Source organism: Taurulus bubalis (assembly GCF_910589615.1).
Source record: "Taurulus bubalis genome assembly, chromosome: 2".
NCBI lineage: Eukaryota > Metazoa > Chordata > Actinopteri > Perciformes > Cottidae > Taurulus > Taurulus bubalis.
The window spans coordinates 3,825,536-3,849,256 of NC_136590.1; the positions used below are offsets into that span (position 1 = coordinate 3,825,536).

Here is a 23,721-nt window from a genome sequence, read left to right on the forward strand (position 1 = left end):
TGGACAAACCATTCATGTGTTAAACTGTCAGATTTAAGTCCTTTCATAAACGCATTTCTGTGAATCATCAACTGTAAGGAAACAGTTTGTTCTTTGTTCTTTGTTCTCCGTTCCAAACTGACCAACAAATATGTGCCAGCAGAAATCCTACGAACTCTAAAAAAAGAAAAGAACTGTTATATCTCAGTGGATTTCAGCCGTTGTTGTGCGTCTCCAAGCAGTCCCTTTATCCTCCGACATGTGTCTCTAATGTGGAGCGTACGCATTGTCTTCCACTGTCCCCTCTCCTGCAGCCTCTCATCTCAGAGTGTTGTTTGCCTCCGGACTTTGTCGCGCGGTTTCATAGCACTTAACCAGTCAACGTGGGGAGTCCTTGGCTTAGGAAGTCCTGAGCCATAAATTTCATCTCCACAATGAGCGGAGCACAGGGGCTGGTCAGGACCCCCATTTACTTTTCTAACCCAGCTTTTATTCATTCCCTCCCTAAATAACATCAGGCCCTCCTGTGCTGTCCCACCCTGAAATTCCCGGTCCCCTCCGTCACCCCTTCTTTCTCATACCGAGCCGATACAACGGGGTTGCCGCTGAGCCCGCCGGCCCGCTCATTAAGCATCGTGTTCTCTCCCACCCGTTCCTGCCCTCTGTCCTATTCACGGCGCCGTCCTCATTACAACTTTACAGGCCACCATCAACCGTCACCTCATTACCCCGATCGGCCGGCAAAAAGACGCTGAGATGGTGTGTGGTCACAGGAGACACTTTGTCTTTGGGAAATCTGAAATCATCCCTAGGGCTTGGCCAAAGATGTGGTTTAGGGGCTGATTTCAGGCAGATTTATGAGTTGAAAGGGGATGTTTCTTCAGGGGGATAACTTCAGTCTTGTCCGAGTTCAGCAGCGGGAAGTTGCAGGTCATCCAGGTTTTTATGTCTTTAAGACGCGCTTGAAGTTTAGCGACCTGGTTGATGTCATCTGGCTTGATCGACAGATATAGTTGAGTATCATCGGCATAACAATGAAAGTTTATGGAGTGCAGGAGTGGGTGGAGCCTACCTTGCCCCTCAGACCCTTTTGCTGTGTTTACACCAAACACGGCAGTTTACTTGCTCGTCAAAGGGGGCGTGGCTTCTCTCCATGAAAAGAGCTTTCTTTTCCGGTATCGACAATGGAAAAAATAACCACTAGTTCTGCTTTATACTTGTTGTGGAAGTCCCAAACATGTCGGAACATGAAACGCCCTCGTGTTTGGGTTCATAGCCGCACACAGCTCGGTGAATTTCACCGACTCCTCCAGGAACTGCGTCTGGCTTATCTCCATAAAACAGTTACCGTTTCTGCCATCCACCATGGAAATAACCACTAGTTCTGCTTTATACTTGTTATACTTGTTCATAATATTATCCGTAGTCCCACAACAGCGTCTGAATGAAGCCGCTACCAGCGCTACTTCAGGCGGAGCAGCAACAGCTTGATTCAGCGACGGCAAGACGGCGGTGGTGACGGGCGGAGCTTCTCAACGCTGATTGGCTGACGCAACTTTGCGTCACGCGATTTTTCCACCGGAGTTGGGATATTCCAACTCGCGCGAATTTGCGCCGCGTTCGGTGTGAACACACGATTACAATGCTAAGAAATCATAAAGAATATGCTCCTTTTTACTTCAACCTCAATGGGCAAAACAAACTGCTAACATCTAAGTCGGTATACTTTTATGGTGCCCTTTACTTCACTTCTGTGCTAGCCACAGTTTGTCCATAACGAACACCAACATGGTGTTCGTTATGGACATAAGATGCATAAGATGGCTCATAAGTGTACCTGGTACCAGAACACCTTAGGTCGGAGATCAATGATCGACTTTGTAATCGTATCATCTGATCTGCGGCCGTATGTCTTGGACACGCGGGTGAAGAGAGGAGCAGAGCTGTCAACTGATCACAACCTGGTGGTAAATTGGATCAGATGACGGGGGAACCGGCTAGAAAGACCTGGCAAGCCCAAACGTGTAGTGAGGGTGAACTGGGAACGTCTGGCAGAGGATCCTATCCGGGAGGTCCTCAACTACCTCCTCCGGAAGAGCTTCTCACAGATCCCGAGGGAGGCTGGGGACATGGAATCCGAGTGGACCATGTTCAAAGCCTCTATTGTGGACGCGGCTGCTGGGAGCTGTGGTCGGGAAGGTCATCGGTGCACGGGCCATCCTGTCTCTGTACGCCTGCAGTAGGAGCTGTGTTCGTATCCTCGGTGAAACGTCAGATACGTTCCCGGTGGGTGTTGGCCTCCGCCAGGGCTGCCCTTTATCACCGGTCCTGTTCATGACTTTGACGGACAGGATATCTAGGCGCATCTCTGCTGTTCGCGGATGATGTGGTCCTGCTTGCCTCCTCGGACCGTGCCGAGTATGAAGCGGCAGAGATGAGAGTTAGCACCTCCAAATCTGAGGCCATGGTGCCTGCCGGAAACCGGTGGATTGCTCCCTCCAGCTTGGGACAAAAAGCCTGCTGAACCTGCTGCCACCGCGACCCGTCCCCCGGATAAGCGGCTGATAATGGATGAATGAATGGATGGATGGATAAGGATATCATTTGATATTCCTTTTTCAACATAAAAGCAGAACATTTTTTTTTTGATGATGACCCCTTCAACTTGGTTTTACAGAGCTGAGAGCAGAGATTTAGCGGCTTACTGGTGAAGAAACTATGTAATGGCAGCAGTGATTTAAATCACCTCAAACAAATCTTTGTCATTTCTGTTCTGCAGTTTCTTACGATAACGGAGTTTTTGGGTGGCTTTGTGAATTTTATGCAGATAAATTATCAATTTGATTTGGACAGAATTATTCTGGGGTGCTGAAAAAGATGATGCAGTTTTAAGGGGAACCGCTTTAGAATAGTGAAGTCTGTCCTTGAATGGTCTGCCTCTTTTCAACAAAGATCCTTTAAGTTCAACTAAACTGACACCATAAAACACCATCATTAAAATATTCCCAAAGTCCAGCCATTATAAAGGATATTGAATAAATATCAACCGTGTATACATATTGATGCATTTGCTGTCATCTCTTTGAATCCCCTATGGCTATCGCAGGCTTGTGGTCATTTTCGGCAGGTCGCGTGGTTGCGAATTGCTCAGTGCTGAAATGTGCGCTCAGGAAAAAAAAAATGTGCTCAGTGCTGAAAAAAATTAGAGGTAACATTGACAGCCACTGCGGTTTAGTAATAACCACTGAATGGAAACATAACTTTGTTAACAGGAAAACTAGACGGGTCTATCAGCATCTATCAGCAGTAGATGGGGAAGAGGCCTTCACTGACCCTGGCTGTCCTTTTTGCCTTGTCAGGTATGGTGACTGAGAAGAGGGTCTTCCCCACCAAGGATAACAGCTGGGTGACTCTGGCACACAAACCCATGATTGCTGACAACAAAGAGGTGGAAAAGATCTTTAAACCTTACAAGCAGATATGTCTGCTCATCCTGCCACCAGCAGAGAAGAAGACTGCTCCAAGGAGCAAGACCGGGAACGTTGGTACGCTGCTCTACTGTATTTAAATAAAGTTGTCAATGTTCGATTTGTTAGAGATTACTCTTCACCATACCCAATAAGAAGTATGCCCCAGACTACACCAATAGAACCCATGGAGATTGTGACTATCGTTGTGTAATTGCCTGCCAGGAGATCGATCCAACACCGTACCTGCCTTCAACGAGGAGGACCGATTTTTATTTCTGGAGATTTGTGGGATCCGTCGGCTGTCCCAGTGTGTGAAGACTGAACCTCAGTCTGAGAGCCTGAGACCCTGTCCGTCCATGCAGTCTATGGTGCACTCCGTGATACCCTACATCCAGAGGTTCCTGCACCACCACGACGAGCTGGCTGAAGTCTATTCAGAGCTGATTGACAACAACATTGGAGAGAAAATCAAGCGACTTCAATTCGCACAGGTCAGAAGATCACATGTAGTTGGTTTAGAGCAGTTTAAAACCTGAAGGAAGTGCCTTATTTGATTGTTTTACTAAAAGCATACTGATTAGACTGAGACCTCATTAATCACACCCATCTAAAATAAATATTTATACTGAGCCCTTTTCAACATTCTCCTTTCTACATACCTGCTACAGGTGGGTAAGCTGTACATTCGCTACCAGCTGGATGTTGCTGATGGTGAGGATGCATTGGTGGAGCTGCAGGATGTTATCTGTCTGCTGAAGGATGAGAAGGAGCTCTACATCCAGAAAGATTTCCTCTCAGCCAAGCTGGACATCTGCAGGTTTGTGTGTGATGGATTAAGTGCCGACACTCACTTCTGTCCTCTTTTTCCTCCAGAACCACCATCTTCCTCTTTGTTTAACCTCCATTAGATTCAGAAATTAGCATGGCAATTACAAGCCTTTCCCACAAGCTTTAACACATTCACACCACATGGACTGGCCAAAGTCAGTATGACGTTTTGGTAATATCTAATATACTCTTAACTGTGTGACAGAATACAACTTTTTTGCCATATTACTGTTCTGAATGTTGTATAGAGAACCTTTTTAAATGGTACCTGTTCTTATAACTGATACTGTCCTATGAAGGAGAAATCAAACGTTATACATCATGAGCAAAGGACTTGTGATCAAATTCTGTTACTGATACTCACTGCTATGAGCTGCCTTATGTGTGCATTATCTGTAAGTACACAACTTTTTATTAATTGTAATCGTTTGTGTATGTGTGTGTTTCAGGGAGCTGGTGAAACTCTTCTGCACAGAGACCAGCCACAGAAAAGAGCTGATGCAGTTCCTGACCGGCCTGATAGCCTCTCTCAGTGTAAGTGGTATATGATCCTTCAAAAATGGATCACTAATCCACATCCAGTGATCTTGGTCTTCTCAGTCACACGCACACACACTGACTGCTACCACCACAGAGCTGACCGTAGCTAGAACTAATCGGCTATTTCCCTGGAGGGAATCACGTTTACATTACATGGCAACTTGCTCTCATCTCTGTAGAACAGTGCTGCAGCCGAGCAGAGACTCTGCAGAGCGCACATCAAGCTTCAACTTTGACACCCTTTCTGTTGAATATTTTATCTTTGAGACGTGCAGCAGAATTAGCCAGCATTATATAATCAATATTGAAATATATAAAAGACAGTTTGATTAAGTTCTATGTCGGGATTAGCCAAAGTAAATAAATTGGAATTCTGATCAAAGGGTTTTAGTCATGTGATTTGATGCGTTTAATACACTGGAGTCAGGCAGATGCAGATATGAGAGGCTTAGCAGAAATTGTGTGATCTGCCTTATTATGCCCGCTTATAACTTTAACTTTTATTCCAGGGAAGTGATCAAACAGTAAGTGGCAGTACATGTTAATTAGGTCATCACCATTTAAACAAGATGAAACTCTCTAAAACAAGGTTGGGAACTTCTGCCATTTCCTCTGTTGGCAAAATAATCTGAAAGGAGGAACCCCATGTCTACTCATTCCAGCATTCAGTAGCTCTTTTTGTAAATCCTCAGTTTCTGTGTAGAACCTAAATTCACTATCAAAATGAGAGTTTTATAGATTATAGTCTTGGAAAGCATTATAAAGTGTTTTATATGATAAACAGATGCAATGTTTACATCAAGATTAGATCTTTTGCGTTGCTGCATATTGTCACCACATTCATTGGCTGCTTGTGTCTGCAGGACCTCGGATCTCTGAAGAGATTCTTAGGCAAGGAGGACGTCAGAGAGCTGCCCAGTGAGGTGGAGCTGTGGGAGGTCCCAGAGCCTCCCAAACCAGAGATGAACCTGGACAGAGGTACAGTCAGCAGACATCAGAGCACTTAAGGAATGTCACAAATGCAGTGGTTGAAAGAGAAGAAGCTAACACTGCCTCAAACGAAAAGGTGTTTCATTCCAATCTCTCATCTCATGACGATGTCTTTCAAGGAACTCTAGAGAATAAAGGAAACAGTTATTGTACTGTAATTCACTGGCCACCATTCTGCAATAATTACATAGCCCAAGCCTTTGTTTTTCCTATTATTAACGAATTACATCAGACAATTTTGAAAAAATGAACTCAACTTTCCCACTTCTCTACCTCGTCTCTTTGTTCCTCCTGAAGACAGAAATCTTATAAAGCTGGTCTCATAAATGTAGTCTAACTTTTATAAAAGGATCAGTAATTTCCTCAAGAACTAGGCACTAGCTTTTAGCAAACATTACTCAAGCAGGAGAAAATAGTGCATGTGGTCGGAACTACTTTCAGCAGCAGAGTAATACTTCTTTGATTATTACATTGATTATTGTTTGGTGGAGCTGCACCATCCTCATTAACGTTGTTACAGTGTACTAAATGTTAGTAAAATAGACTGGATACTGTATAATCATCAGCATGTAACTGTTACTTTAATAAGTGTTTTTCCTCTAAGTATCAGCCATGCACACACACAAAAACTCACACACACAGATAGATAACTGTTGTATTTATTACATATGATAATTCAGGTGTGTTCACTGTGTGTGAAAACATAAAAGAGAAGCTGTTGCTAGGGCTTAAAGAGCGAGAGGAGCAGATCCTGAAGCAGAGAGCACACACAAACACACACACACACACACACACACACACACACACACACACACACACAGGGATTAATATGATCAAAAGAAGTTTTTATTACAAATCTGTTTTTAAGGTAGAACAGCGCTGAACAAGGCTTATATATGATCGGTGCGTTACAACTTTGATCCAATCTTTTCTTCTTCTTTCGTTGTACTTCAGGGCTCTCGAGGAGTTACTCCTCCATCAGCTCCCTCGAGGAGCCGCCTCGCCCGGCACAAGAGGATGGGCAGCAGACGCTGGTTTGCTGGCCTCCTCGAGCACCTCTACTGAATATGGGAGCCGGTCGCACTGGTCAGTGAGAAGGATATGTTGTTTCTGTATGGTAACGCTTCACTGTGGGGAAGTACATTTCTCATTCCCCTTCTTTGGACCATCAGGGCAGGCAGCTAGCGGGGCAGTAGAAGCCATCATGAAGATGTGGCCACCTCCAGCCGGGCCTAAAGACAGAGACCCAGAAAGGGATGATTCTCCCAGAGGAAGCATCCATGCCGTCCCCAAGAGTCCCAGCAGCAGCAGCTACGAGGGAAACCATCCACTCGGGAGACCTGCAGACCTGCCTCGCCCTGCTGCTGGTCTTTGTCTGTCACCGCCAACAGGTTACACATTCAGCAAACCGCTGTCTCCTACTGCCATTCTTCATGCTGGTATCAGATACTTGGAAATCCTGCAGTTTTAATAGTTGCGAGTATAATATTGAATTTAAAGCTGCACTATCAATATGTTTATCAATTCCAGTTGTATTTACAATGGATCACATGACTCACTGGGAACAACTGCAGCTGAAGTGAAAATGTATGGATCAGTATTGTGATATCCTGCAGTGGTCTGTTATCAGTGTTGGGGGTAACAAGTTACAAAGTAACGGATTACAGTAACGTAATTACTATTACAGGTAACGAAGTAAAGTAACGCATTACACTCAAAATATTGGTAACTACACTACTTTACTAGACCTCAGTAACGCGCGTTCCTGCGTTACTCAAGACATTTTTACCAGTCCGAAAAGTTCTCTTTTAGTGGCGTGCGAGTCACACGACACTTCCTGCATGAACAGTCTGTCACAGGTACGTCCCAAGTCTCTAAACTGTATCCCCGTTTCCCTCAACCAAGCGCGGAGAGAAGACGCGAGGAAATATGTTTTAATAGACATGAGACGTCCTTTCCTCTGAAGCGTCACGTGAAGCGACGTCGGTTTCTGATGACTGCGGCCGACTGACAGCGGATCACATCTGATCAGCTGTTAGTCGCTTTAACAGCTGACGGAGTTTTGTCCGGAGAGTTTTTAGCGAACATTCTAATAAAAATGCACTTAAAATAGTTGATTTAATGGTGTTAAACTACTACTTACATTATTAAAGACACAGTTATCATGAGTGTCAGAGTGGAGATGTTTTCTCTGTCGTCTGTTACCGTTTAATAATCTGCATTGAGTATTAATATACTGTGATGTGTCCTGCTTATACGCGCAGGATCCATTTCTACTGGCGGAATGAGTCTGATTGTGACATCATTATAAAATAACCCACAATATAAATATAGTTTCTCTTCATTACGTGTTGTAAAAAGTGTTTCCTCTCTCCAGCTCTCTGATTTTAATGACATACATAATACAAGTTATTGAGGGAAACAACAGATACAATCTTAGAAGACAGTAGTTTGTGGTCCTTTTGTGGTTCAGACCTACAATGAACATATTTTAACCAGATGGTGAATAATTTAACAGATTTAATATGTAACTTGAGTTTAATATGTGATCGTCTTCACTCTAGTATGAAACTCCAGCGATCAGTCCGCTCAGCTGCAGCGTCCAATCTCCAAAAGTACCATTTATTTTTCTATCTTTCTTAAACCACTACAATGATTCCTATAACAAGCTGGTTTTGCTCTTAGGAGTCAGCCCCCATTTGGTTTAGTGGGGTCTCATGTTTCCCAAAGCCTGTTTTCAATGTGTTATGCTGTTTGACCTGAATGTCCCCACCATACACAGCCTCTTGTATCCTGTTGTTTGTGGATTTTAAAGTGAGGCATATTTCTTTGGTCAGACAGTGTGAACAGGGTTAATGTTCGTTCAAGTTAATGGCTGAGTTTTATATGCCATTTTGTTTTACATGTTTACAAATACAATACACTATGTGGAAAGGCTAAGAGATGCCCTTTATTGAACATTGAAAATAAAGTGATAAAAGGGCCATGATGTTTGTCCAGGTATCTTTACGGTTAATGTGTACATTTGCTTAAAAAAATGGAAAGTAAAGTAACTAGTAGTGTAGTTACTTTTCAAATGCAGTAACTAGTAAAGTGATCTAGTTACAATTTTCAGAAGTAACTAGTAACTTGTAACTAGTTACTTTTTCGGAGTAACTACCCCAACACTGTCTGTTATGAGCGAGTGCTCAGCTCACTATCCAAAGGATCTGATTGGCTGCAGGGTTTCATAGATCATGGACAACAACATCTCCCAGGTTTTTTTCTTTTACACCATCTCAACCAAAACTGAAGAGTAGGAGGGGAGACATAGTTTGTGCTTACATGCCAAATAAATTGTTATTTAACGAATCTACCTAATTCACGTGTTTTGTTCAAGTCAGACATTGCGGAAATCCACTGTCACTCGTGACAGTACTGAACTACTAGTACAGAACTACTAGCTAATACTTGGTAAACTTTGGTGGTTAGTAATAGATTAAGGAATGCTCCTTTTGGTTATTTAAAGTATACATTTTGGATAATTCTTACTCTGTCACAGTGGCAAAAAGAAAAACTGTTGATGATGACACAAAATCTTATTTTTTTAATATGCAGAACACTCCTTTTTAAATTCTTCCATTTGGTCTTGTCTCTGGCAGAGCGCAGACAGAGTGAGAGCAACACGTGTGGAGAGGAAAGCCTCACTGCTCCCAGACCAGCACAGAGTCCTCTATCTGCACAGCCTGCTGACAGCGCCAGCGACCAACCCGCTACACGAAGCCTGTAGGCTTTTCCTCCTTGTCCCCAAACATCTGAAAGATTTATGTAGAAAACCAATGTTGACTTTTCCTCCTCAATACATAATCCCCAATCCCTCTACCTTTTCCTCTCCTTTGTCATCAGCGTGGTCCCTGAGGCCGTGGTGCTTCCCAGTATGTTCCAGGGCGGTGCAGAGACCCAGCGCGCGCCTCTCAACCTGGACTTCCCTCCCTGGAACAATGTGCAGCCTCCACTGGCCACACTGGAGGACATGCAGCTCACCTGCCAGAGACCCACCACAGTCAGTACATTCAATACATGGGAGGTTTTCTCAGGGGTTGAGTTTTGGCAAGATGTTCTAAGTTGTACTATTCTTGCGTAGGTGGTGTTGTCTGACGACCCGATGGACTGGGCGGTGATCGGTGAGTGGGGGGAGCAGCTGGTCAACTCCTTCCTGGGCCACTGGAGAGACGGCGGCGACCTCGGACGACCCGCACACGTCCTGTGGTGCAACCAGAGCGGAGAGAGCGGCCAGCCCTACGACTTCAAGCTCACTTTTGGAGCTGCGGGAGAGGCGGCAGTCGTGTACGTGGAAGTAAAGTCAACGGTAAAGAAGGAGAAGTCATTCATCCAGCTCTCTGCCAATGAGCTGGACTTTGCACTGAAAGAGAAGGAGCGCTATCACATATTCCGAGTGTACAGCGCAGGAGACGCACAGAACGTCCGCCTGTGTCGCATTCAGAACCTGGCACAGCATCTCCACACCAAAGACCTGGCACTTTATCTGTTTGTATAAGTCCTATGCGCTTGTGGAGATATTTGCACTGCACCAACTCACACCCCAATGATAGGCCAACATTTGTATTGTAAAAGTGTTTCATATGCCTTTTTAAGTTTATTTTAACTGCACTGATTTTAGTTGTTTTAAATGTAAGTGTATCTCCTGCCCTCCCCCTCCCCCCGAGTTATTGTACCTGCTAATCATAAAAAAATCACATTCCTTTTTCCTGTTCAGAATGTTTTTATTGCCAACTACACGTAGCTGTGTTTTCTAGCACAATTTTAGAGTGGTACATACTGAATATTTCTTAACCTTTTTATAACTCCCCCTACCTCACCTTTACTCTAGCATTCCTTTGAATAAAACCTGTATGTCAGTTGAATGACTGTTTGTATTTCTTAAATAATCTTACAGACGGTTCTAGTGCATCATTAGTAATGAGCCACCCATCATTCCTGGTAATTACGCAGTCACCGTGAACCTAGTGTTCTTTGGATAATGCACACACACACACACACACACACTCACAGAGCAACACATCTTTGATCACTTACAAGGCTCTCCTTGATACAATTATTACTCTGAAGACCGTCTGTCCAGTTTGACACTGAAGCACCGGAAGCTCCTAAATCTGAAATAAGATAAAAATACAATCTGTGGAACTTTAACAATGCATAGAAAACAATCCAGCGTCATCTTTTTTGTCATCATACTATGTCCCTAGACATAGTATGATATTGGAGTCCACAGTCTATGTTCTTGCTGTGTGAGGGCGTATTACTCATGTGATGTGTCAGAAACGGCCTCTGGAGACAGCACCTCCCCATTTTCATCCTGTGATGCAACGGCTTGTAACCAGAGGGCTACAGTCAGGGGTAAAAGCTCCACGGAGAGACACAATGATACTAAATGAGCCGATCACAGCATATTTCTGATCAGAACACGTTATTTGGTATGAAGCTCATTAAGAAGAACTATAGACTGGCGGTGCATTTTATTGGACCGGTAAAAGATTGTCATCACATGAGGTGAGATCCCGTTAGCTCGCTGCAGTGGTCGACCACAGAGTTGAATGTTGCACCAATGTTTTCTTACAGATACTGAGCCTCAGTCATGAAACCATGAGACGATTACCAGCTGATATTTGTTTTTTTTCTTCACAAAAAACAATATTAGATGTGGGACTCCTTTTGCACTGCATAGACTTATGAGGCATTCATGTGCACTTTATAAACTCCAACTTCAGAGCTCTCTATTCATAAATATGATTTTGGATTGAAACTACAAAATGAAATCTGTGATGTGCAATATAAGCACCACACTCAGGTGGATTATGAACAAAATTGTATTTATTTTTGGTCTAATCTGTTATTTAACAGGTCACCTTGGCTGTCTTGAACTGCAGGAGAACCCATTAACCACTATAAATTAATTTAGCAGACGACTGTCACGTGTTGCTTAAAATAAATTGACTCATCAAGCAAAACACTTATATTTAAGTTTTTAAGTTATTGATAGATAATAAAAGTGGGCCAAGCGGCAAATCCTGAGGCATGAACATTGAACAGGTAAGAGGATGTCATATAATAACATAATCACCTTTTCTTTAGATTTACCAACCGTCAGTCACTGAATGTTGCGCAGTTGTGGTTGATAATGGCAGGAAAAGACGACCTATGGCCGACTAGTGAAGCATAAATGAACTGTCACCTCTGCATTGCTTTGATAGTTCCGACTACCCCTGAATGCAGCATAGTCTGTACGGAGACAGCGAGCAGCGGCGGCTCCCGGCGGAGCAGCGCTGCGATTGGCCAGAGCGCAGAGGAGGGGGCGTGCCTCACCACTGGGCTCCACCCCTCTCTCCTCTCCTCCCTCCTAGAGGACAGAGCGATGCGGAGACAATAGGACGCAGAGCCCGAGGAGTCTGCAGGATGCTCGGCGCCACATCCACCGTCACACGGCTGCACGGAGGCTTCTCCCCGGACACCGAGAACCGGAGTTCCTCCCCGCTCAGCTGGCTTCGGTATGCGCTGTGATCGTTTCGCCCAGGTAACCCACCCAGCAGCCCGAACCGACAGGGCGGACTCCACAGCCTCCGTATGGAAACCAATTGAAGGGTGAGTAGCGGAAAACAGCCGGATTGACGCTTGATCTCTTCTCACCTGCACCCTGATAACCCGCATCTGATCAGTAAAGATTAGCCTCCAGCAGACACCGTAACATCTGGGATGTATAACACGGTGTTCAGTGCATGGAAGAGCAGGCCTATTGTGTGCAGCAGCATACAGTGAACACAATGATGCTGAGTGGTGTGTTCTCCCATTGATCTTCAGCAAACAACAAAACGTTTGAGGGTGTTCACAATATGTCTGTAAAGCGAAATTTATGGTATTTATCACAACACAGCCACACCATCCCCACCAGGTGTGTTTCAGGGGACAGACAGTATCTGCAGCAGCAGCTGTGTGTGTGTGTGTGTGTGTGTGTGTGTGTGTGTGTGTGTGTGTGTGTGTGTGTGTGTGTGTTTGCCAGTCACTGAGCGATGCTTTACCTTAGTACCACTGTAGTGACAGTGATTTCCTCCAGTCAGTGCGTTGTGAGAACACACTGCATGTGGGAAGTGAACCAACATGACGCAGCCCACAGAATGCTGAAGCATTCAACGGTCTGGAGGAAGAATCATATGTTTACGTCCTCCTGCCTCTGTCCACATGCTGGTGTCAGTGCTCGCTGGGCCACAGTGGTGTCTGTGCCTGAATGAGAAATAAAGGTGGTGACAAAGTGTTTGCACTTGATTATATTGCATTATAATTACCCAGAAAACATAATGAAAAGCTCGCTTAATGTATTTAATTCTCCATTCACAGTAATCCTCTATTGCTGTTTGTTTTCTGAGCCACTGTGTGTGTGTGTGTGTGTGTGTGTGTGTGTGTGTGTGTGTGTGTGTGTGTGGGTGGGTGCGTGCACGTGTGTGTGTGTGTGTGTGTGTGTGTGTTGTTTGTGTGTGTGTGTGTGTGTGTGTGTGTGTGTGTGTGTGTGTGTGTGTGTGTGTGTGTGTGTGTGTGTGTGTGCATGTGGTGTGTGTGTGTGCACGCGTGTGTTGTTTGTGTGTGTGTGTCCGAGACACAGCTGATCAAAGTGGGTTTAAGCTCCTTGATGTCAAGTAAAAGCACACACACACACACACACACACACACACACACACACACACACACACACACACACACACACACACACACACACAAGCACACACCAGCATGATGAGTCACAGATCACAATGTAGGTCACATAGACGGTCCTCACCAGCGGCGTCTCGCTGGCAGCTTCAAAGATGCACATATTGTATATGTGGTAGAGAACATGACACCAACTCTTTATACATGTAAAAGAAAACATGCAATAATGCAGATAGATAGATATATTAGCTTATCTTAGCATAAAGACTGAAAGCAGGTGGAAAATCTAGCCTGGCTATGAAGAAAGTGAAGAATTTTACATATTAACACCTCTAAATATCACAAATTTTCACAGTGGATTCTGTTTAATTCATCTGAGAATGTTATTAGATATGCCAATATTCATGTTTTTTGTGGGTTTTTTTCGTTGTTATTCATTCCCCTTTTGTGCCAGGGAAACAAAGACATCGTGGTGGCTAACTATTTCCCTGCAGCAGGCGGCAACCTCCACTCTGCTGAGTGAAACCGTTGCTTCATGTCTTAAAACAGCATTATCTCTACTGACCATCAGGGGGCGACTCCTCTGTCGTCTATGAGAAAATTACTCTACTTCTCCCTTGATTTATTCCCTCACTAAACATTCTTGTGACCGACGTAATCTAAGATGGCAACAGCGAAATCATCGAACTTCAGGCTCCATAACGGTCACAGTCGATGGTGCAGAGTAGCAGATGGTTGGAGATGCACTGAGCTGTGTCATAACTAGCGGCTCCTGTTAAGAGCACTGCATGAGGAGTAGCAGGCAGTCAATGGAAGTATAACACAGGCAATTAAAGGTCATGTGAGAAGAGTGAGTTACTGCACCAGTCTTCAGCATGCAGCCATAACTGGGTACCAACATATTATGCAGTTTGCTTGCAGCAGAAGGAGAGCGCTGCTGTGGACAGATGATGAGGTGCACACTCACTCACTCACACGGTTCTGCTGACAGAGATGAAAAAGAACTGAACTGTTTTAAAGTCATTCAACATTTCATGACACTGTCTTTAAATGAGCACACATTTCACATCAAAAACCTTTTTAGCGGAATAGTTCAAACATAGTCCAGCAAAAACGTTTGTTTTGTGGAACACAAATGTAAAATTGATTAGAGACATAGACTTCATTTGAGTGGCCATGACTGCTCAGTCATATTCACAGCCGCCCTATTTTAGGCGACCTATTTTAGCTTTTTTTATTGATATTCTTTTTTTTCAAGAAAACAACTGCTACTTAAATAGTAGAGCAGTGCCAGGAGGACGTTCCCACTGGAACAAACTGGTGCTGCGCCTCTCCTTGTGGGACCGACGGGCTTCTACTGACACATTACACATCAAAAAACGTTTTAGCTGCTACAGCATTACACACAAGGTTCATTCTGTTCAGACTGCAGTGATTGTTCTGAAGAAATCTTCTCAGTCTTTATTGTTTTACTGCATTATTTTCGTTGAACATTTCCGTTGTCCGAGTCCTACCACGAATAACCATATCTAACCATAGCAGAGAGACCAATGGCAGTGAACGGGGCGACTATTGGCCGATACAGATGTTTTGAGCAATATTCAAATAAGATTAAAAAAAACTTCTTGATCCTATATTTCTCATTCTGTGACTTATATAATAAGACCCTCCCTGGCTATTCTTTCAGACTCCATCCTCCTGCTTGTAATGCAGGTTGTACGTTACAAACTACGTCCAAGATGAGAGAACCCTGATGACATTGTGACTTCTAAGGGGTCCTTTAAAGCCAGAATGTGGGATTCATGAGCAGGGTAAGAACATGGAAGTCTGAATAATTGTCTTTCTGATCTTTAATCTAAGCTGTAAATGGTCGTCTGCTCCAGGCCGGGGGTTTGAGTTACCATGATGTCAGTCGGTGCTGTTGGCTCGTGATGCACAGATATAAGCCAGCACACACACACACACACACACACACACACACACACACACACACACACACACACACACACACACACACACACACACATGCTGGTGACGGACTGTGCTACTCAACGGTCCTTGTCATTGTGTGCCTCTGTCTCATCTCTCCGTGCTTTCTGTCACATCCCTGTCAATGCATGGTGACAAACACAACACAATGGAAATGTATGTGTGCAGCAGTCAGTCATCTCTGGCCATGCCAGCTTTTTGTAAACAGAAGACAAATCCTATGCTATGGCTTGCGTTGTGGTTGCTCCTCAGACAGGAACAGGAATGCGTTTGTTCCATGTATCTGGAACACTGAAAGGTCATGGAAGAAAGGATGTAGGCTCTAATTGTTTGGGGGTGGACATGGTGGCTATGTTCATCGTCTTGGCTGAATGTGCTAGACCGATCGGCTCTGCCTGCCGGTTGCATAAGCAGAGAATTTAGTCCGCTGCGGCCGCTGTGCACTGCTGTGTTTCTCAGTGTTAAGGCTGGTGGCACAGAGGAGGCAGAAGGAAGCGGAGGGAAGGGAATTAGATTTGCGGCCACTTGAAAGGAACATTGTGTATTTTGTGTCTGTTTCCAGTAGGTTGCATTTAAAAGCATGTGGGAGTGTACAGGTGCAGTCCGGAGGAGGAAAGAGGAATTATTATAAAACGAAAAATAATTGTAATGTGCATTTTAGTCGTCCTTCAATCAGAGGATCGGCGGCTCGATCCCCGGCTCCGTGAGTCCATGTTGATGTGTCCATGGGCAAGACATTTAACCCCAAATTGCCTTCGGCTGTATGAATGTTTGTCAGTCCTGATGTCACCAGCTTTTCAAGAACAGTCCATTTACCATAATTACAAAGGTTTACAAACTAATACATTTTTTATCATCAATTATTGATTGATTTTGGGATAAATCAGTTATATTGCTTAGTCTACAGAATGTCCATAATAGTGAAAAACACTGATCACAATTACCATAGTATATTCATAGTCCATAGTACAAGTTAACATCTGCAAAATGCTTGTGTCCAAAACCCCACAATATTTAATTTACAATAGATACAGAATAAAGCAGTTTATCACCAGTGTGTTGTAAAAGCACAGTGCAGGAATACAGAACATCTATTCCGAGTATGCAGTATAGAGTACTTACTGCAGTCAGTGGGATGTAGTAGGCGGCTTTGAAAAACGTCTTAAAGCATAATTGTTTATGCTTTAAGACTTAAACTAATTGCTTCAGCACTAATGATTACCAATGAGGCAAACAAAGGAAGCCTCAACAGTGCTCTTTCCCTTTTGATATGAGGATGATGCTTTGCTTTAGAGCTACATGATATTTAGGAGGCTAGTAGTAGTACGTTGTTGGCCTGGAGGCCAGAAGCCAACATTCATATATTCTCACCTTTTAAAGTTGTCATGGCCAACAGGGGTTACATCAATAGTCAAGTAGTACAATAGTTGTTGACTATCGTCCTGTACCCATTAAAACTGGGCCCTATTCTTCGTACCTGGCTTACTGAGTTAGCGGGCTAATTGTCAGGATAAGATGACGTAGGTCAGGCTTTTCGGTTTCTCGAAGCAAGTTATAAATATATTAAGTTATAAATCACCATAGCAACACAGCCAAAAATTTAAACCTGACAGTCTTACTAAAATTCACTGGATAAGCTGGCCACTCCCACCGGACAAAAAAGGCAGCTCACTTCCTTATTGATGAAGGACCGATATTAGTTATATTAGTTTTATAGGGAGAGATTTCTTTCAGATCGCCAAGATCTGTTCTCATATAAGGATGACTCCCTGTACGCTGCGCTATAAATTCTGCAGAGAAGGAATAATTTATTTACGAGAGCTTCTTGAGCCGCGGACATTGATCAGCACAGGCGCAGCCGATTGCCCGTCTCACAGACATAGACTATCAGCCGCTGCATGCCGCGCTGTTCTTAAGTTTATTTAGCGCTTAAGAAACTTATGGATTTGTTGAAAGCACTCATATGACAGTGTTTTTAGTACACCATACATATCATTCGTGTAGAACATGATTAAGGTGATCGTGATAAGAAGAATACAGAGAATCATACACAATTTCTTTTCACTGCTTTAATTGATTGAATTTCTGATTATGAATAATACATACATACTGATCCGCCCATACACATATTGAAACTCCTAGTTATATGGTAATCTACACATACATGTATATACACATATAGTACGTGATACATACGCACATACAGTACATATATCCTCATAAGTATATATTCATTTGTATACTACTGCCAGCAGGCACATTTAAATACATATAATCTGATTGATTTGGGTGATGAAGCACTTAAAATTAGCCGAAACATTTTCCCAACACTGATGCATTTAACTTGTCTGATATATTTGCGATGCTTATGTCTCGCAGCGGGGGCGGTGAACTCCATGATTAAGGTAATGAATTCCTCATATGCGTTCATGATCATCTCCTGCTTCTCAGCGGAGAGAAAAAAAGGTTCCTCTGAGTTTATTTGCCATTGTACATCGTGGTGTCAGTGCTCGATTATTATCCCTTCTGAAGAGGAACGGGCGCGCACATTTATCCAGATGACTGACGTCTGGATAGAATTAACGAGGCTGTTTCAGCACGGATCAGCCGAGTTAGCCTGACGTCAATCATCTCGCTAATTTAAGCTGGATAATAGGACATTTGCTCGACTTTGTTGAGCCAGTATGAGAAATAGGGCCCAGTTGTTTACTCTAAAACGGTTGTTTAATTTCATTAATATATTAATGATGAATTATGATGTTAAACTTTTGCATTTATTGACTTGAGCTATTAAATGTAAAAATGTGAACAGTGATTACAAAGTATATAAATAAAGACTAGAAAAGCGCTCGACAAGTACATGTCTATTTACCATGTCACAGGGAAATAGTAGACTTTTCTCCACTGTGACTTCATGTAAACATAATAACTTAGCTTTAGTAAAAGGAGTCATTAATCGTTGGTTTTGGAGCCACATGATATTATGCAACATGAGGTTTGTGAAATAAATAAATGCAATCATGAGTAAGAGAAATATGTAATGTGATGAATAAAACTGTATCAGGTAACTTCTTACCCTCCCTTTAAGGGTAAGAAGACTGACTCTGCGGATGTGAAATGCAGCTTGTTGTGCATTGAGTTACTGCTATTGTTACACTGAGCCAGTGACGCAGCACACACACACACACACACACACACACACACACACACACACACACACACACACACACACACACACACACACACACACACACACACACAGTGGGATGGCAGACTTCCTCTCCACATGGAGACATTTGTCCTGACCTGATGACTCAGCGATGAGTCCAAAGCTGCTTCTATATAAACACAGAAGCAGCTTTCTTTGTGAGATTCACAGAGATGTTCTGACTGGAGAGCAGAAAGAGGTAAGAGTCTCATCTATGACTCACACATACACACACACACACACACACACACACACACACACACACACACACACACACACACACACACACTGAGCCCTTCACATAGATCAGTCCACAGGCTATAATAGGCACCGTAGACAGTCGGGGAAGGTGTCATCGTTGTAATGAAAAACGATTCATCCTAGAATCTGACCTCTGTTTGCGTGTTTGGGTCTCTGGTTTAGGAATTCCATCCAGGAGTGTGATGTGTGTGCTGACGAAGGCGCGATCGCAGGATATTTGTTGTCTGCAGAGAATCAGAAAAACGAAACTAGCTAATCAAATTCTTGTCATAGGACTAACCTGGAAGCTACGAGACAGTTCACAACTATCATGATCATGAAGTCCAACAAGATGCTGAGGATGCTCATTTAACGGTTTTCCTCTGCAGAACCCCCCCCCCCCCCCCCCCCCCCCCACACACACACACACACACTGCAGTGCCTCCCCCCTGTGTGTGTGTGTCTGAGAGAGAGAGGTACAGTACATCCTCTCTGAGCTGAGCTGCCATTCATCACCCGAACTGACTCACCCCTCCTCACCTGCTGATGTCAACTGCTCTTCCAGTCCACTTCACACAACAAATGCAACACTCCCACAGAGGAACACAGAGGCCTGTGGAGGGGAGGCCAAGCCACTTTCACTAGTGTGTGTGTGTGTGTGTGTGTGTGTGTGTGTGTGTGTGTGTGTGTGTGTGTGTGTGTGTGTGTGTGAGAGACAGAGACAATGTGAGACTGTGTATTTAGTCACATGGCTGGTGACTTAATGTGATGAAGCAGGTTATGACAGCTGCTCAGCACATATATGAATTCATTTCTGCATCCCAAAGCAAGACGGTGCAAAGAGATGGAACTTGGTGATTCATATAAATGTCACTTATGTATGGATTGATAATGTGGATCAAGAAGGTGCTTTAAATATGGCAGCAGTCCAAGTATAGCTGGTCTTCCTGAGATTGATGGCTAGGCAGAGGGATGGAGAGAGGCTGCTTCCAATCAATTCAGGTTATGAAATGCCTGCATGTGTGAAACCCCTGTATTTTTGTGACATGTGCTTGGATCTATAGAGCGATGGCAGGTATCACTGCTCAGGAAGAAAAATAGAAAGCAATCACAAAGAATAATCACACTGCAGCAAGGAATGGATTTGCTAGAAAGGACTGCTGTGTGTGTGTGTGTGTGTGTGTGTGTGTGTGTGTGTGTGTGTGTGTGTGTGTGTGTGTGTGTGTGTGTGTGTGTGTGTGTGTGTGTCTGGCCTTGCCCTTGGCGAGTAGCACCAACGCTGCAGATAATTAGTATTCGTGTGTCCGTCCCTCACAAACACTTCTTTGGGCTGAGCAGCGACACAGTGAACGTATTCTCATCACTTGTTTTCATTTTTTTTTCATATTTATGAATCATTTATTATGTCATTTTTATTTCAAACTATATATATATATGTGTGAATTTATCAGCTATAAATATATATTTTATATGTTTTCCAGATGATAAACATGATGATAAACATGAAATCTGTTTCACATTATAATACATTGACATCATTTATTTATATTGATTTATTTTGTTGCATTTTATTTATTTTAGATTTTGTGATTTTATATTAATCTGTAATTCATTGTCAAGTAATCTAATCCACTGCAATTAACAACAATAATACCATTACTACTACTGCTACTAATACTAGTAATTATTATTATAATAGAAATAAGCATAAGAATAAAAATGACCTTTTTAAAACTAATTTAAAGATGTGTTTCCTCTCTTGTTTGTGTACAGTGACACCAGCTATTAGCTGCTGCTGTTCCGGTCCCACCTGAGCTCCGTTCCCCAGCTTTTTCCTCCGGTCCGTCCCCTAAACAGTCCCTAACATGAGTTCCTCTCCACTGGTGTCTCGAGCGAACATGGACATCCTGGATGAGCTGCAGCTGATCGCAGCCCAGAACCTGGAGAGGCTGGAGGTCAATAAGTACTATGAGGTGATCAGGGAGCTGGGCAAGGGCACCTACGGCAAGGTGGACCTGGTCATCCACAAGATCCGAGGTGAGGGACACGTGCACACACAAACATAAGACACAATATCCTGCTGCTCGAAATAGCAAAAAAACAACAACACAAACGTGGATTTTTCTTCCATTTCGCCCATAAGGTACAAAAATGGCACTGAAGTTCCTGAAGAAGAAGACAACCAAGCTGAAGTCGTTCCTGCGGGAGTACAGCGTCTCCCTCTACCTGTCCCCCTGTCCTTTCATCATCAACATGTTCGGCATCGCCTTCGAGACGGACGACTACTATGTGTTTGCACAGGAGTACGCTCTGGCAGGGGACCTCTTCGATATCATTCCTCCACAGGTGCTGCTCCGTCCTACTTTATTCTGCTCGTTGCTTCTTTGACTCATTGCATCAGTGGAGTTGTTTAGACCACAATCATCCAGCATATTGTACTGAGTGACTGTGATCTCCCTTCAGGTCGGTCTTCCTGAGGCGGTGGCAAAGCGCTGTGTGCACCAAGTGGCCATCGCTCTGGATTACCTGCACTGTAAGAAGCTGGTCCACAGGGATATCAAGCCTGAAAACATCCTCATTTTTGACCGAGAGTGCCGCAAAGTCAAGCTGTCAGATTTCGGCATGACCCGCCGAGCTGGCTCACCTGTGAAAAGGGTGAGTGACATTTCTGTCTGTGGCGCGTAAACGTGTAAACTCTGTGTGGTGTTGACCTGAAGCGTTTTCTCTGCAGGTGAGCGGCACCATCCCCTACACAGCCCCGGAGCTCTGCGACGTGTCCCGCCACGAGGGGTTCTGCGTGGACTACAGCACCGACGTCTGGGCCTTCGGGGTGCTGCTCTTCTGCATGCTGACCGGGAACTTCCCCTGGGAGAAGGCGCTGCCCTCCGACTCCTTCTACCAGGAGTTCATCCGCTGGCAGAGGAGGAGGACGAACACGGTGCCGTCCCAGTGGAGGCGCTTCACCGAGCAGGCCCTCCGCATGTTCCGCCGGCTGCTCTCCGTGGAACAGGACCGCCGCTGCTCCGTCAAAGAGGTCTTCGGTTACTTCAGCCACTCCTGGATGCTGGATGCAGAGAACAACAACAACAACGGCAACGGAAACGGCAACGGTGGAGGAGGTGGAGAGAGGGTTGGCGGTGGAGGAGGAGGAGGAGGAGGGGTGCGGGGAGAGGTGGGCGGCACTATCTCGTCATCTTCATCCGGGGAGGAAGACGAGGAGCTCCTTGTGGAGAGGATGAAGCAGCAGACTTTATCTCCTCTCTCCCCGCTGTCACCTCTCTCTCCCATGTCTCCAGTGGCCGTGGAGAGGGGGAGCGGGGGCGGGGCTAAAGGCGGGATGATGGAACCGGGCAGCGGCCACCATTTCGTGTCCGTCTCCACCAACAGCTCCGTGTCATCCACCAACAGTTACGACCGAATGCCGCGAGAGAACAGCTCACCGGGCGGCCGCATGCTGGTGGCCACGCCCATTGAAATCTGCGTCTGAGTCGGTCAGAGCGTGGGCGTCGTCACACTTTTATACCTCTCATCCAACCACGTAGATGCATGGAAAAAGAAACTAAAAAAGACAATGAGTACTAACACGTATCCTGCTCTAAACATTTTGGAGAGGAAGAGCACACATAAGAGAAAAGTATTTGTAGAATGCATACATTCCTCATGAAGTAGGATTCATGGTCAAAGCGAGAAGCCCCATTTACACTTCGATTTGAGTGACGTGCAAATGTGGCGTTCTGAAACCCAGAGGAAAAGTGAAAAATTGCTTCCATTAGAGATTCTGTCACAAAAACGATCGGAAAAGACCAAAATGTATTTCTTAAAGCAATACTTCCAGCAAAAAAAATCAAATAGAGACACACAAGTGTCAGAGTGCTTGGGGGCGGGGCCAGGTGTCCTTCTGAGGGAAGACGAAGGACAAAGGATTTGGATTTGTTTCATGTGTAACAAAAATGTGAAAGTGTGAGTGTGTTTGTTGTGTGTATTACTGTGTGTTTGAATCCAAAAGAGGTGGGTTTGTTTTGCTTTGAGAGTTTTATTTATTTGAATCAAAAAAAGACTACACTATTTTTTCCATTGTTTTTTGTACAGCCGCTTTCTTGGTTATCCTTCACATTGTGTTCTGGCGCCGCTGAGCCCAGCCACGGCTGTACATATGAATATCATTATGAGGTTCGACCAAAGGTTTTCAGACGGAATCTTACACCACTATAGTCAGCAAACCAGTATGTCCATTAGCGACACACTTATGATGTCTGTGTTCTTCATGTCAAACATATCTACTTCACTGGTGGAAGACGGTTTTCTACTCACTCTCTCCAAATTCAGTTTGTTTTGCTTCCGTTTTCTTCAAAACTTTTAGCAAAATGTATTGTCTGAAAAGAAGAGAAAAACATCACTCAGCATTTTCAATCTGAAGAAGAAAAAAAAAATCTAAGAAGATGTTAAAGAGTCACCTTTTATAAATTGCATGAGTAGCTCAAATATTCTTTACAAAGCATTTGAACCGGCTTTACAAAAAAATACGGGAAATAAGGATAACAAGAAAAGTCAAATGTTGTGATGTGGAATTTTTGCCGTAGCACAATTTTAATTTGAACTTGCATTATGTCCCTGAGTGAATATTGCCGTCATATGATCTCTTGAGACATTCTAGGGCTAAAAGATCAGAACAATAACTAGTTTCTAATAGTGTGTTGTATTTGTATTGCTATTAAGCCGTGTACTTGTCTCACCACCTCCAGCAACGCAATGAGCACATAGAGGTCACGTCATCTCTGC

General features: G+C 44.0%; 2 protein-coding genes across 2 annotated transcripts in view; both read left to right on the forward strand.

Annotated features, from left to right (window-relative positions):
* The window catches only part of LOC306753349 (uncharacterized protein), a gene marked incomplete at its 5' end in the record, with an annotated part of 44,995 nt that extends 34,378 nt beyond the window's left edge, over window positions 1-10,617 (forward strand). Inside the window, 10 exons of the mRNA XM_079237219.1 lie at window positions 3,339-3,524; window positions 3,672-3,940; window positions 4,118-4,266; window positions 4,727-4,811; window positions 5,681-5,795; window positions 6,762-6,893; window positions 6,980-7,198; window positions 9,449-9,572; window positions 9,693-9,849; window positions 9,931-10,617. Of these exons, the coding sequence (XP_079093345.1) occupies window positions 3,339-3,524; window positions 3,672-3,940; window positions 4,118-4,266; window positions 4,727-4,811; window positions 5,681-5,795; window positions 6,762-6,893; window positions 6,980-7,198; window positions 9,449-9,572; window positions 9,693-9,849; window positions 9,931-10,344 (1,850 nt within the window). The 3' untranslated portion in view covers window positions 10,345-10,617. The remainder of the gene's footprint in view (window positions 1-3,338; window positions 3,525-3,671; window positions 3,941-4,117; window positions 4,267-4,726; window positions 4,812-5,680; window positions 5,796-6,761; window positions 6,894-6,979; window positions 7,199-9,448; window positions 9,573-9,692; window positions 9,850-9,930) is intronic.
* A 10,190-nt stretch (window positions 10,618-20,807) lies between these two features.
* On the forward strand, window positions 20,808-22,429 carry bsk146 (brain specific kinase 146; the record flags this gene model as incomplete). Its single annotated transcript, XM_079214130.1, has 4 exons — window positions 20,808-20,979; window positions 21,086-21,288; window positions 21,406-21,597; window positions 21,674-22,429. The coding sequence occupies 4 exons, from the start codon at window positions 20,808-20,810 to the stop codon at window positions 22,427-22,429; spliced, it is 1,323 nt and encodes a 440-aa protein (XP_079070256.1).
* Window positions 22,430-23,721: the final 1,292 nt, after the last annotated feature.